At 37.5% G+C, this 16,270-nt stretch overlaps 1 protein-coding gene across 1 annotated transcript in view; it reads left to right on the plus strand.

Annotated features, from left to right (window-relative positions):
• LOC131064654 (uncharacterized) overlaps nucleotides 1–16,003 on the plus strand; it is a 44,251-nt gene extending 28,248 nt beyond the window's left edge. Inside the window, exon 2 of the mRNA XM_057998881.2 lies at nucleotides 12,213–16,003. Within this exon, the coding sequence (XP_057854864.2) occupies nucleotides 12,213–15,613 (3,401 nt within the window). The 3' untranslated portion in view covers nucleotides 15,614–16,003. The remainder of the gene's footprint in view (nucleotides 1–12,212) is intronic.
• Nucleotides 16,004–16,270: the final 267 nt, after the last annotated feature.

A 16,270-nucleotide genomic window follows, 5' to 3' on the forward strand; every position in this document is an offset into this window, starting at 1 on the left:
TCAGTAGCTTAGGGTTTTGGAAAATTTGAACGTAGCAATGAAGTCAAAACCCTTCAAGGAAGCTACTAGTAAAATTTGAGCAAATTTTGAATACTTACTATTTTTATTTTCACTATGTCTCGGATTGGCCTAATTTTGCATTTAAACAAATTTACTATTTTTAGAAAGTGTCACCCTGCCCCGGTTTGCCCTAATTTGATCTTTGGAAGAACTTACTATTTTTGGTAGGTCTATCCCAGGTAGTTGGCAAGACACTTATGGTAGAGCACTCTTTAAAATCCAAGTTCCAAATCCGGAAAGATGCAAAAGCAAGCAGATGATCAGAAAAATGGCTAAGTCTAGAATCCTTTCCTAAAGTGTCAAAAAGCATGGAAATTTATTCTAAGGCATGGAAAGTTTTCCTTCTCTCGAGACTTCCTCCTCTTTCCCAAAATGGCATCCAAGTCCAGGTGATGAGCTCAAAATCCAAGGCAAAGGGGAAAGTTAAAAACTTAACAAAATTCCTTCGCACCTCCCAAGAAGCGCGCTCCAAGGTAAAGGATGGGTGCTAAAATCAAGAAATGGAGGAAATTTCCTTTTCAAGGAAATTCCTTCATCACCTAAGAATGGCACTCAAGGAGGGTAGTAGGGCACAAATATCAAGTAAGGGAGGAATTTCCTAAATTTCCAAGATTCCTCCTTCCCATGTGAAATGCGCTCAAGATGAGGTTGGAGCGCCAAAACCAATGCAAGGAGGAAATTTCTCCTCCAAGTAAAATTCCTTCTCCAGCTGAAAATTGCTCTCAAGACAAAGGTGGGGTGCCAAAATGAGTTCATTAAGGAAAGGTTTAAGTTTCAAAATTTCCTCCTCCATGGGCAAAATGCGCTCCAAGGAGAAAGGGGGCACTAAAAACATGTCAAGGAGGATTTCTTCCCCTTGGACAAAATTCCTCATCCACCTGAAATGCACCCAAGGTTAGAGAGAGGGCGCGGAAATCAATGCATGAAGGAATTTCAAATTTTCAAAAAATTCTTCCACCATAGCAAAGTTGCAAACAAGTCCAAGAAGAGGACGCCAAAACAAGGACACTGGAGAATTTTCCTCATCAAAATTCCTCCTTCAAGGTGGAAATGCGCTCAAAGTTGAAGAAATCTTGAAGATTGAAAATTGGTTAAGTATGAAAATTTTCTCTCTCTAGAATTCCGAACAAGACAAAATTCCTAAGACATGGGAAAAATGGTCAGTGGTCAAAATAATCTCTCTCCTGGACGAGGGATGCACGATAACACATACATTTTCTTTAGGACAAAAATCTCTCTAGAGAGAATTCTCTCTCCAGGAATTCCAAACGTACAGGGTGTTGGTGTTGGAAATAAGCCACACCCGAACCGACGATGGATTGGTCCAAGAGGGGCCAGTAGCTCAGTGGTAGAGCACTCCAACAGCGTATGGAAGGTTTAGGTTCGAGTCCTAGCTGGTCCATGTCTCAACATGGTATCAGAGCCAGGTCCAGCCAGGCTAGGAGCCCCAAGCACATGAGAGGTGTGGCTTAAGGGGGGGTGTTGGTGTTGGAAATAAGCCACACCTGGACCGACGATGGACTGGTCCAAGAGGGGGCAGTAGCTCAGTGGTAGAGCACTCCAGCAGCGTATGGAAGGTCCTAGGTTCGAGTCCTAGTTGGTCCATGTCTCAACACAGGGATCCTTCAGAAGTGGACAAAATTGTTAAAATTCTTCCAAGGAAAATATTTCAAAGCATTTTTATGTGCTTGGAATGGAAAGATTTTCGTAATAAATGAGTTGGTGACATGCAAAGGGAATAATTCATATTTATGACACAACTTGAAAATTTATAGAAGTTTCCATTTTTGAACTCAAGATGATGGCGCGGTCCACTTGCATGGTGAGTTGTCAAAGGAAACATGAAGCATATTAATGCAACTACCAATTTTATCCCCTCGCCAACCTAGCAACTTAGTGGGAGATTTCTAATTAAACAACAATTTGGAATTCATTTCTCACAACGGTTTTTGGAGAAATTGGAAGCTAGAGAGAAGTAAAGAAAGTCAGAAGTGAAGTTTTATTATTTTTCAGATGTTCTCGTCTTTGGAGGTTTTATTTTATTCTAAGTCTAGAATCGCAACATGGAATTCCTTCCTCAATGGATTTATTGAATTTCTTTATTACGAATCTAATGTTTATTATTTTATTTTGCAGGAATGGCAGAATCCAGCAAGGCTGCAAACACCTCTCAACAAGCGCAAATCAATAACGAGCAAAGAGGATTTCTTTCGGAATCAAAGATTATTTTGAAGTGGAAAGAAGTCAGCGACACCAACCTAGGAACTTTCAGGTTGGGATAGTTCAAAAAAGAGTTGAGTATATGGAACAACTAGACGTTCTCTGTTAGCCATTGCCACAAAGATTGTCAAGAGTGGTATTGTTGCAGCTGCCGGCTTCCCTCTAGCCATCCAATGCCTAAAGCTGATTATGGAGTGTGTGAAGCATTACAATGCAGAAAGGAGGGCAATTTTGGCACCGGATGGCAAACTCCGGGCCAACCTTATAGCTGAAGCAATTGGAGAAATGTTTGGGGTTCCAACATACCAGTCCATGACATACAAGAGCAAGGAAAGAGAAAAGATGATATATGATGTTGGCTTCGAGAGATGTGCTGGAATAATCAATAAGGTGTGGATGCAAAGATTGAAGCCTCATGTTTCCAATTTACCCCAGTAGATCGCCAACATGGATTTTAAACAAGAGTATGTCGATCTTGTGCTGATGATGAGCAGAATCATGGGAATTCCACAAGCCTTCATGTTTGACCTTGGATGTTTTACTTTGTTGGCAAAGTAATGGAAGGAGAAAGAATGATAGATTTGGCAAAGATAATCAGCCACAACTTGGACCAGCAGCTGAAAAATTTAAGGCAATCTCAATCTTTCTATATGTGCTCATATGTTGTCTATTCGCTGGCTAGAATGGGCAAATTCAATGGATTGCCAAGCAAAGAACCCATGTGATGCGGACCAGGACAACTGAAAGTTCGTGAGTGCTATCTGTAGTTGCATTTATATAATACTACTTCTTTCAAGGAAGCAAGCAACACATTCACAATGCACATCACCAGATCATTGCAAGGAGGACTTCATACAAGGTTGTCGCAGGAGGCTAGAAAGTTAGTAAAGAAATATGGAACCTAGTATATCCAATTTCTGAAATTCACTTACATCCGGGTCCAAGGGTTCTCTAACCAGCCATATAAGCTGCCAAGATATCCAACGGACAAGATGGTGTTGTTGGAGGTTACTAGATAGTTGACCGCCTATGACAAAATTCAGAAGAAGAAGAAGAAGAAGCTATCACTTGAATTCCCGATTGTCATAGGAGATTACGAGGAAATGTGTCCAACACTGATGACAACAGAAAAGTCAATAGATGAATTGTTATTCTTTCACTTAGCATTTCATACTGCAAGGGCATTCTTCGATCCATACAATAAAATCAGGATGGTTGCTAGAGTAAAATACAAGCACAAGATTCAGCTAGAAGATTACCAGGCCAATGCCAAAGATGACTTTGAAGTCAAGAAGAGGATATTTTCTAGGTTGCCTCTCAATTTGATAAGACTTTGTGAAGTTATACAAGTGTTAGATCAGGTTGAAGAAGATGAAAATATGGTTCAACCAGAATATGAAAAAGAGAAGGATAGGCCTATTCAGGCTCCAGACTGGCTAGAGCCAGAGGTTGATGATTTAAATGTTCTATGTAGGCCAGTCTTGAAATTCATTAGGCACTAGGTTGAGCGGCACATCGCAAAGTTAAAGGCAAAGAATGCTCGCCTGACTTACCGGTTGATGGGAGACTTGGACTCCCATAGCGAGGCAACGAAAGGGTCATCAGGAGCCTAGGCTAGGGAAGAGGAAATTTCACAGGAAAGATTAGAGCATAGGAAAGAGAAAAGCGTTCCTGGGAATTCACAAGCAAAGAAGAGAAAGGAAATTTAGTTGGAAGAGTCGTAGCAGAAGGCACCAAGGATAGAAGAAGCACAGTCACCCGCTATCTCTTCCACCGTGCACGAAGTTGAAATGTTCTCGAAAGGAGTTGCAAGAAGATGATCTTGACACTGCGTAGGCGCCTGCTCAATAGAGTAGTCAAAGGCAGGAACTTCCTCCTAATCCAAAACAACAAGTTCAATATTGTTTTATGGAAACAAATCTTGGAGACGTAGGAACTTTTGAGGAGGTTTCACAAGAACAAGCACAACTAGAAGTTCAAGATCAGCAAGCGGCCACTCTAGATTGATTGAAGGAAAGAATGAGGAAGGAGCTAGAAGAAGAGATAGATCCTGTGCAGGAATTGGAAGAACTTCTAAATAGGATAGACAGGCCAGCAAAGAAGAAGGCAGCAAGGAAGTTTTCCAAAGTTACAAGGGATGAGTCAGGATCTAGGACATTACACCTAGCTGTGCCCAAAGTCGACAAAGACAGGAATGAAACCACACCTAATAAATATGAGATCACAAAGGTCGACTTAGGGCGTGCTTCCAAGGCACAAGTGATGGAAGACTTTGATGAATCTTCCTTAGCACTGAAGGAGTAGATAAAAAGAATGGAAGAAAATAATAAGAAGTTGAAGAGCGAGACAAAGCCGTGTGCAACGCTTGAGGCGTCCATTCAGAGAAGAAGATCAATCCTTTGTTCCTCCCTCTTCTCTTCCCAAGGAATCCATTGATGGGATTGAAGAAATAAGGAGAAGGGCTCAGTGTTGTAAGGAATGGGTGGAGGACATCTTCACTTTAGCTAGTAAAATTATCGAAGACTTGGCTCACTTCCACTGGAGAATCCTCACTATCCTGAACAGGCTTGAGACTATAGACAATTCATGGGAAGATGCACATATCTATAAGGACTTAACAATTCCGTGCCTGAAAGCACTAATGGGAATTCCCAGGCAGACTTTGATGGGAAGGTCATCCAGGAAAATGAAATATATGACTTCGCTCGATGGTTTTATGCAATCTGAATTGGGAAAGAGTTTTTTGAAACATTCAGTAAGGAGTCAGCATCATTGAAAGAATCAATCAGAAAGGTTCAGGAAGAAGTCTTTAATGCGATAGAGGCACTGCTCGCAAGAAGGTTAACTGATGAAGAGTTGACAATTGACCATCTGAAGGATAGGTTGCATGAATTCTTCTTCGTGGAATCCTTCTCAAAGGACATTTGGAAAATGTTTCCTTGTTTCCCAGCACAAGGTGAAGGACTCAAGAAGCGGCATCAAGATGGGAGAAGTTTCTCTCCAAGTGTGAAGAAGACACTTCAATGCTAGAATACAAACTGGAAACTGTGCCAAGTGTCTCCGTAGGGGAGCTAGAAGCCATCATAGCCAGATTTGTCGCATTTGCCATCAATGAACGGGATAATGGTCGTCCAATTTTAGATGAGAATCTATTGATTGCATGAAGGCGTGATCGGTCATTAATTGCTAATGGACGTTTTAACCAAGTGGTGGCTTATTTAATGCATGATGGATGATTTAAGAAGTGGAGGTCATAAACGCCTTTTTTTGGGAGCAAAGAGCAATTAATATGTAGTGGGCGAGATTCCTCATTAATGGCCATCCCCACTACTTGGCGTCATATTTGGGAATCTTTGGTCAAACCCTAATTAGGGTTTTGCATGTTAAATCTTAGCCATTGATTTGATTGTAATCTAGGTTGTCCAGTTTCTTCTTGGAGGCCTATAAAAGGGGTCCACCCCTTCATTTGTAACAGAGGTAGAATTGTATGAAATTGTTGCTATAAGTTTCTGAAGTAATAATAGTGATACATTGGCTTTTGGTGTTTGCTTGTGTTGTTTCAAAACTTGCATTGTTTCATCTTCCTCACTTAGAATAGATTTGCTTTAAGTACTTAGATGAATGAAGTAGATTGCATGGTTTTATGGCGAGATCACTTGCTCATACCTTTTGCCGATAGATGATTTCTATCCGCAATGCAAGGTTGGACTGAGCTTTTACATGTGCATTCGTAACTTGGATTATTGGATGAACATTGTTCTTTGATGGTGTGTGTTGATGGTTCAAAATCCTACAAGCACAACCTTTGAAGATTGCACCCTCTTTATGTAGTTGTCTGAAAGTGGCGAAGTAAAGTGTGGTCGATCTCGCCTAAGTCTTTGCTATCTATTGAGTTCCTAGATTTAGATTTGAATTCAAACCCTTTTCTATTTTACTTTCTGTATTTTCTTATTGAAAAGTTCCAAAAAGAGTTATTTACTGCCAAATCATTCGCGAAAGTCTCCTTGAAGTTTCAAAATTTGTTTGAGTCTTCTTCACTATATGTAAGTCCCCTTGGATTACCAGCAATATCAAACCAAATGAGTCTATATCCATCATAAAGTTGCTAGTACGCCGTTGGAACCTTGGAATCAATGTATAATCTTTCTACAATCTTAGCATACATGAGATTTTGATCAAGAGAGGATAGAGTGACCGTTGGGAACTTTATTCTGTGTTGGTGTGGTCACAAAACACCCCTCAACAAGACCCTTGTTGCACAAACAACATCATGGCCTACCAATTGACCTCATGTACCACACAATTTTTTGCAAAAAATAGACCAAATTTTTTCCTAATTGACCTTCCACACCTCTTCAACATGCCCATTGCACACCAAGGTGCAATTGCTAGTTTATATTAAATGGCAACTTATGTTTAATTTATTATTTTTATATAAGGATGGTTAGTATTATAAAGTGAAATTTAATGGGGACCATAAAAGTGGACTTATAATGGGGTCCAAGAACCAAAAGTTATATTCAATTATAATATTTTAAGTCACTTTTGGTGGAAAATGAAAAATTGCGGAATTTTTTTTTTTAATTATTTCCATAAAAGTGTATAAAAAGGTGATTTTAGAAGAGAAAGTTCATTCCATACATTTTTATAAAAACCCAGCTTGTGAAGATTGAACTTTGTTCATCTATTCTGCGCTATGACAAACCCTTTAGTTAAGAATGGTTTCAAGAAGGAAAACCCTCCAAGCCATTAGTGACTTCATCCAGGATTCACCACTGTATTTAATGTTTGCAGGAGATTTGATTGTGTTTGAGTGAATCAATTTGGAGAGATTGAAAAGATCATTTGCTTGTAAACCATATTGGGATACAAAGAGAACATTGAGTACTGGTGCCTTTAGTATATAGGTTAATTTATTTGTTTTTGTAGGCCGTACCACTTCATTTTTTTAAATCAAACCCAGCTACACTTATTGTTCCTCACAAGAGGGTCATATAGCAAAGAGAGGGTGCATAAGGTTTGCGAAGGGAGGTGTAACACTTAGGAAGCAAACTTTGGACTCTATTCATTGCCATTTCCAGGCACATCACTCTCACAACAGGCTGTGTATTCCAACAGACTTCTAGTGAGAATGGTAACCATTAACAAGGTTTTACCACTCTGAATCTTGCCGCATAGTGGGAATGACTTCAAATTTCATCTACAGCAGTAGTGCATTGGTTTCGGATCAATACATCAACAATTCTACAACATAGGGCAGTGTCGGCATCATCTTTTTGTTGTAGCAAGCATTCCGGGTATCATTTTAGTATTCAGTTTACATGTCAACTGTTTGACTGAATGTTTCTTTATCAATTGTTGGCTGGAGGCTAAAAATAGTCGTAATTGTTGTATTTTGTCTTGTAAACAGTCACAAATATATAGATGAATGTAAATCAACATTTAATGTATGAGATATTAGCAATGGCATATGCATGCAAATTGTTTGTTAAAATGCCTACGTATTGTTCAATGCATGCCAGTTGTTTGTTAATTTTTCTTGTGATTATGAAAGATAGTTGTAGTTGTTCCTAAGCACAAAACGTAGGAAATTGAATGGTTAATTGTCTGCCAGTTATTTGGCAAATTGTCTATGAGTGGGAAATCAATAAATTTGCAAATTGGTTGAAATATTTTATGGTAGGGACAGTACAATACCACATAGCATACATGTAAGAAATAAAATTGCCATACTTTTTTTAAGTTAGGTAAAGTGATGAAATTTAATGGGGTCCATTCCCAAACAAATAAGTAAATTACGTACTTGGAAAAGAAAGAGGATTCAATTGTCCAAAGAAATCTAACGACTAAGAGTGGTAAGATGAACCGAAAACGACATAACAAAAACTTGAAAGGGAAAACAAAAAATCACTTTTACCTTTTGAGAGAAATAAGCATGATCATTCTTTAGCTAAAAGCATCATTCTACTTTTGTGAGAGAGAAGGATCTTCATTGAGTTCATTGAGAGCATTCACCAACAGAGTTTATAGCTCCCAAATGCAATCACTCAACTTCTATCATGCTTCCTTGGCATTCGATTGTAGATCCAGAATTGACTTTGGTCTTTGTAGACTTTGTGTGAAAGATGGTTAAAATATTTGTAGAAACCAGTTGATTAATCATTTTTGCTTGGGCCACTACCATTTGCCCCACCTAGTAATCCTTTAGAACTAGGAGCTTTGTCTCATAACTCTTTGAAAGCACACAATCAATTTAAACTAGGGTTGGACCCTCATGTTGTGCTAAGAAACAAATTTTGTCGAGATTACACATAGCCTACATTCATTTTACTCACTATGCATTGGGGTAGGAGTGGGACAATCATTAGAGGAGAGCCCAAAAGTGGCACTTGACAAAATTTGAAGCCGATCTACCCTCTTTTTGACACATTGCTGCAATTGGATAATGTAAGAACCCATCACTTTTTTAGAACGCTTTGCTATCTTTTGCTCTAGTTGTTTGCATCAAAAAAGATTGAAAGGGAGACCTTCAAAATTTATGAATCAGGTCCAAACGCTACAAAAAGATAAAACTTTAGTGGAATGGATGATGGGCCTTGATAAATCTACCATCATGCACAACCTCATGAATTTTTATGGAAAACCGTTTGTGGCTTCATCAATTTTAATGAAATCACTAAGTTTTCTCTCTAATTTTTAAATCAAATCTAGGTTTCACATTACCGAAGGAGATTGTGAAGTCTAACCCGCATTGGGGCTTTAGTAATTGAAAAAGTGGTTGGATAAAAAAATGGAGTCCATGGGCACAAGAAAAGACCACACTTTCCAAAAAACCATTGCTTCTTGTTCCTCACAAAATCATAGTCCTTAACAGACCAAAATTAAATCAAGAACCCTTTTTACTAAGGAGGAAGTCAATGTTTTGCCAAACATTTTTTCATTGAATGAACTAAAACATCAAAGAAAGGTCTCGTTTCCAAACACTTACAGATCAAAGGCCTTTTGCCATTCTCCTCTTACAGTGAAAATGTATTGTCATCATCTAGGAACAAGTTGGCATCTCTTTGGCCAATTTTAGAGTTAATGTTCCCCAAGGGAAAAAAAATGCCACCTCTTCCTATCTCTACTTTGTCATTTGAAACACCTAGGTGAGAGATTAAAAGATGTGTCCTTCTCAAGGATCCCATATTTCTTCTGCCTCTACTTAACCATTATGAGAGATAGCTGAATTTGGTCAATCAGAAATGGGGAAAGATTGGGGGAATCTCAAATGATTTGTCTTTTACTAAAGTCGCCATTGCTCTGGAAAATGTTGGATGCATTTCTGCACTTCTGAAAGATCCTATTCCTTTCAACATTCTAATTATGTAGAACTTGATCTGAATTAGGGATTAGGGTTTTAGAGAATGACAAGAAACCCTGCCACAAATTCTCTTTCCCAAACTTTGATCCGCTAGAGTTGCCATGCCCATATCTAGAGCCAATTCTTGTGCCTTTCGCAGAGTACATAACTTGGATGTGAACTCATCTTGTCCATCATTCCACGGCCACTACTCATACTCTTTCCCCTCATCCACATCTTCCTTGCTCACTGTTATTGCTCTTGTGCATTATCTGAGCTATGTGGTTATATGCTTCACATTGAACCCACATATTAAACCACTTTAAAAATGAATATATAATGTTTTATAACCTTATATAAGGATATAATGTTTTATAACCTTACATAAGGACTATATAATGTTACATGGGTATGACTCTTAATAATATTATGTTCTAACATTACACTTTGCCATCAATGGCGGGCGCAAAACTAAATAGGAAATGGCATGGGTATTGCTAATTTCACCATTACAACTATATTGTATATAATAATTTAATATAATATGTATGCAATGATCAATGGGTGAATTTGGCGACAGGGGGATGTAGCTTTAGGGATGGCTACAATTTTGCCAAATTTTGGGGATGTTAGGGGGGATAACTTGAACAAACTAAAAGTAGCTAATATTTTAACAAGTAAATATAATATGCTGAATTTGCAATGACTCTCCTTCCACTTTTACCTTTTTAGGGTGATTTAGTATTATTTTCCTTTCAAAGTTACATGTTTCTATTTATATGCATGAAATGAAGCAGGCTGCCCGGTTCTGGAAAATTGCCATGTGCTTGGGACATCACTTGGACTCATGGGATCATGTCCCCATCGAACACTGTTTCAAACTACCATGTACTTAAATCAATGTCCTATTGATTTAATAATTATTATATATATGGCATTGGACTCCTAATGTTCCATTTTGACTATCTTGCATTTGCAAAATACAATCAATTTGGAAATATAAAAAATTGTATGGCTTTATTCTTACGAATTACAAAGTGATTAAAAATCTTTTATATACAAACACATTCTTTAAAACCTCAATATTAAAAATCAACACTTAACTAATGCCTAAAGTTGCTTGCTCCTTGATCTTTTGAAAACAAAACAAAAAAAATTAAAAACAGTTCTTAAATAAAATATACCATCAGGTCCATTAATAAAACATTGGCAGTAACTAGTCACTTCATGACCCTTGCTTATATTAATCCTTAAAATTCATATTGCATGGAGTTATTAGAGTATTTAATTACTTTTAATGGTCATTTAGTGTAATTTTAATTAACTTAGATGATTTGTATTTCTGTCTCTGTTTATGATTGTTTTGTTTAGAAACATCGTCATGTAATTACCTATATGTACAGCTTTGTTTTCATTATTCAATCAAGCAATTACCATTTCATGGTATCAGAGCCATTTAGAATTTTTGGCGAATTTTTTAACAAGAAAAAATCCGTAGGTTATCCTGAAATACTTTCAGAAGTTTTTTTTCAAAAAAAAAAAAAATCAGAATGTTTTTTGAAATCAAAATCGTGGGAGTAAAAATTCGTGGATTTATTCAGTGATAATCACGTAGTCCTATACAAGTAGAAGTGCAGAAGCATCTACTACTGAAAACAAATGATAATTACCTCCAATATAACCTGAAAGAATCGCTTATATATTCTTCCATTTTAGCAGATAAAGCCAACATATGAATTAGTGGCCTACAAGGAGCACAAAATTTAAGAAAAATATCACATGTTACAACTTACAACATTTTCAAGGTCTATGAAAGAAAACAGAAACTGGAAAATGCAATGCAAATTTTGAGTAAACATAGAGTGTGTATGAGGATGTCAGTGTATTCTGGACATCAACAAGCATATAAGAAAAATATAATTTAGTTGATCAGTCCATCTAACTTTTTTGTGCAACATGAATCTTGTTTTCAAGGACAAAAATAAAATAAAAAAAGCTAGGAAATTTTTCAAGTGGTCCTATGTTTGGAACCATTGTCTTTAAGGGATAAGATACAGCAGTGGACTTTTTATGCTGCTATATCATACTATATAAAAAGGATTTGCAAATCATATATAAAATGATGAAGAATAAGCAGACAAGGCAGTTGACAAGGCAATTAGCCACATGAAATTCAGCCAAAATGCTAGAGTGTTTTACTTTTAACCAACCTTTTTGTGTATGCTATTATCTGACATTTCATCATTTCTAATCATTATTTCTAGTAAATCTATTTAAGCTTAAGGGAATTATAACAGGTATATACTTCCGCTTAGAGACATTGAAATCATTCATGGCCTTAGAGAAGTGAAATTCAGAATGCAGAAGCTTATATGTAAGAATATAAGTTCTTTTGCTGTTCCACTAATAAAAATATAGTTGAAAGGTGGAAGCAAATTATCTCTTCATTAAGATTGCAGAAGCAAATATGCATATTGTTGAAATTAAGAATAGCCAACTGATTCTATGGTATTCATTATTTATTTTTAACTCAGAAATAATTCGTTCTCATTCAAATTGATTATAAGTTGTCATGGTTTTACAAATGCAGTCAAGTTTGAAGGATCATCATGTGAGGTTTCCAGTATCTATGTACGGAGTACTGCCCGAATATTTGAACTGTACAGTAAGTCAGAAATCAGTGCTGACAATGAATATATCTGCACTGCCCGTGGTGAGCTGGCTGTGCAGAATGATGATCCCACCTATGTGGGAGAAACCATTAATAAGAATGATAGTTCTTCATTTGGCAGAGACAACTGTGTTGATAATTTTTCTGAGACTTCTTTGCATTCACTGATTGAGAATGGGACTGAGCTATTTTTGAATGTGGAAAATAGTGATAAAGAATCACACAATTATTCAAGTCAATCAGATAGTATTGATGGGAATACAGATGGAGCCCTACAAGTGCTGCATGAAAGCATTAGAGTTTCAGAGGAAATTGGAAAAAGAGACTCTCAGAGTAGTGATGAAGATAGTTGGGTTGAAGTTGGACTATCAGGATCACTTGTGGATTCTCTGGGTAAGCCTGGAGAAATGTGTCAACTTCAGTCCAAGGGCTACTTAGATTATTCTGAAGATAAAGCTGCACAGAAACCAGAACTATTAGCTGAACAGGGTGAGAAGATTTCAGTGGACAATTGCATAGAATTAGGCCAGCATGAAGATAACACTTCAGAGGATGCAGCTTTTCTTCATCATGCCAAAGAAGAAAATTTGTCAGATACAGGAGCATCCAATTCACTGATAGCAACCAATATGGAGATTAAAACTAGAGCCGATGAGAATATTGCAAGTTTGTCCACAAGTAGGATGTCAAAAGCGGCATTTTATGAAGCAACTGTTGAGATAGTAAATGCTAATCCTTGTGTTTCCCTAACCATCCGTCTGCTGTCATTACAAGATAAGTCATGTGTAGAGATTGATACAATTTATATATATGGTGTACGTGCTTCTGATGTTAAAGACACAGCTGAAGCCATTAGTTTGAGCAACTCTGGTCTTCAGGGTAGTCCATTTGGGGGCTCTTTACTGGCAATGCTTCTTCCAAGTATGCTCCAAATGTCAAGAGGTGGTTTGACTCAATATCAGAATGATTTATTGTACAATGTCAGGAGAGATGAGAGCATGCCACAAATGGGGTCAACTGAAACAGAACTTTCTAGGTCTAATAATTCCCCAATCATCAGCACACCTTTCCCAGTAAAAGACATTGAAACTTCAACAGGAGATAATTTATCTTCTGATACAGTACCAGGAAAGGAAGTTTCACCTGAACAGTCACTGTTTCAAGAGAAGCTTTCCGCAGATCTGGATAAAGTTGAAGAAAATATGGAACTGACTAAAAATAATCTAAAAACTACTCTGCAAAATGCACTGCCTTCAATGGGACCTACAGAGGACATAAAGGGAAGGCAGAATGTTTCAGGAGGTGAAGATTCATGTATGGGAGTAATGGCTGGTACCAATGAAAGTATTTCTTCTCTAATGGATGGGCTTCACAATGAAGAATCCAATGAACATTACATTCCTGAAGAGTTAGAAAGCAATAAGATTGATAACAGCTTATTCAGGCAAAAGAATGAAGAAAACGTGTTGGAGAATATTTGCAAGCGTATGGACAGATTAGAGGCTGTGTGCTTGCGGATTGAGGATTATATACACAGGTCCTTTGAGAAGATGGAAAGGAGGCTTCAGCTTGTTGAGTCATGTCAGATGCAGCAGAACCATTCCCTGGTGACAAAAATAGAGAGTAATACTGTTTGTTCAGATCTACCTGTTGTATCAAACTCATATTCAGAAAATTCCATTTCTGGCCTAGAAATGTCAAACAATGGTAATCGGAAGGACATTGCTGAGGTGGACATACCAAGTCTATTAAATGCCGAAGTTCCATCCTCAATTTGTATGCCAAGGGCTTGTTCTGTATCATCTCCTGAATTTTCTCCTCTGTTTGCCATTGCAAGTCCTACAACCTTTTCCCCAGATGCTTCATGTGTGGGTAATTCTAAGGAATTGCATTCAGAGAATGCAGATTTGTTACATTGTAATGAGGAGTCATCAAAAGCCAGTCTTGACATATCACCAAAGCTTGAACTGGATTATTCAGCATCCAGGAGTTTGGATCGACAAGATTTATCAAAGGAAGAACATCTGGGAGATATGGATTCCCAGAGTGCAGAGTCTATAGGAGTATGTGGAGGTTCAAAGGTTTCAAGCAACCCAATTAATGAGCATCAGATTACTCCTAACAAGACAAAACTGTGTCTAGAGGAAGTTTTAGCTTCAGAGCTTTCAGCATTTTCAGTTTCCGCCCGTCCAGCTCAAGTAGAAACACAAATTATCTTGACAGAAACACCACCAGATTCATCACAAATAGAAAATGCAGACGACAAGGAGGGCGGTGACCATGAGGGACTTAATTCGTTTCATTCTTCCCAAGTGGAAATAACAGGATTATCCACAGGAATACCTTGTCACTCATTGGAAGTAGATCATTCGGATGAGGAGGAGGCTTGTTATCATCACAATACCCTTTTTAATGCACTTGAAGAAGTGCGATACATAAGTCAGGAAAATATGTATTCAGTTCCATACTGTTCTTCCCAAGGAAATGAGGATGCCAGACAGACTGTAAATAGAGGGAGAAATATCAGTGATGCCTGGGATAGTCTTGCTCTCAATATCAAGCAGTCCTGCAAACCAGGTACCAAAACAGTAAGCAACCATGAGAAGGAAAATGTGCTGTTGGAGGATGAAAACGAACAGAAACTGAATGTCAGTGAAATGAAATTGGCTGAGAATGTCTCTTGCCCAATTCATGTTAACCAGACTACAAGCACAAATTTGGTCTATGATTGCCTTGGGAAGCTTCACCCATTACATGGATATTATGAGTTTGAACCATTTAAATTGTGCCCAAAGCTTACTAAGCTTATCATTGAAAAGGATAAAAATATGGTTGAAAAAAAATATGCTTCATTTAATCATCTTTCTGGAAATACTGAAAGTAATGTAGCAGAAGTTGAAAGAACAATTACAAGCCTGGAAGTTAAGCAAGATGAAGGAAGTAGTGGATCAGATAGTCCCACGGAATCTCATGATAAGTATGCTTCAAGACAGTCAAATATTGATACATCCTCTTTATTAGATGTCTCATTTACAATTACCGATGCTTCACAAATAAAAATGTCTTTGGAATCTCTTTTGGGCGATAATGTCTCTGAGCATGGTGGAGAAACTGTTCCTCTCCAGCAAACTACTGAAGCAGAAGCCTCAAATTTCTCTGAATCAAAGCGTCCACATGGATTGTTCTTTGTTGAAGATGAAGGCCTTGGAGAGTTTATTATTCCGGCCACATCAACTTTTCTTTGCTCAGTTACCTCAGGAAACAGCTCAAATCAAGGGATAGTACCAGGGATATCTCCTGTTTTTGAAAGCCTACTGTAAGAGGTTCACTTACTATTTTTGGTTGTTTCTGACTGTTTGTCCATGTCAAATTGAATAGCAGTAAATGTATTTTCAGTTTTCACCTATGGCGGAAGAATTTCAATTTGGATGCCAATTCAATGGGTATGGTTTATATTACCTTTACGGCTGGTTCTTCAAAGACCAACTTGTGATGTCAACTGAAGGACGGAAGCTGGTGGGGATCATAAAAAGTACTGTAAAAATAACACTTAAAAAATTTCTTGTTATATTGATTGAAAGTATGGAGTGCATGAATCACCATCATGAAATGTGATTCTATGTATTGAAGTAAATTATTTTATACTCAAATCCAGGTGTGTATTCAGATACAGAGCCTTCACTGAAAAAGATAAGCTATACTTGCTGAAATCCCCTCTAAATTTTTTCTGATGCATCCTTTTTGATACTATTACATCCATTTACTTGTTAACCCCGAGTTTCAGATTTGAAGTAAAATGTCATACATGGGATTTTAGACTTCATAAACTGAACAATTATGCATACAGATTGAAAAGCATCTACAATTATATTTTGATACCTGGTTTCCATAAGCATAGTACATCAAAAAAAATTTGAAGGACAGGGAAAGTGCATGGTAATTCGAGATATTGTGGACCTGTTCTAAGCACAAAAGAA

The sequence above is a fragment of the Cryptomeria japonica genome, chromosome 9 (assembly GCF_030272615.1).
Source record: "Cryptomeria japonica chromosome 9, Sugi_1.0, whole genome shotgun sequence".
Taxonomy (NCBI): Eukaryota; Viridiplantae; Streptophyta; class Pinopsida; order Cupressales; family Cupressaceae; genus Cryptomeria; species Cryptomeria japonica.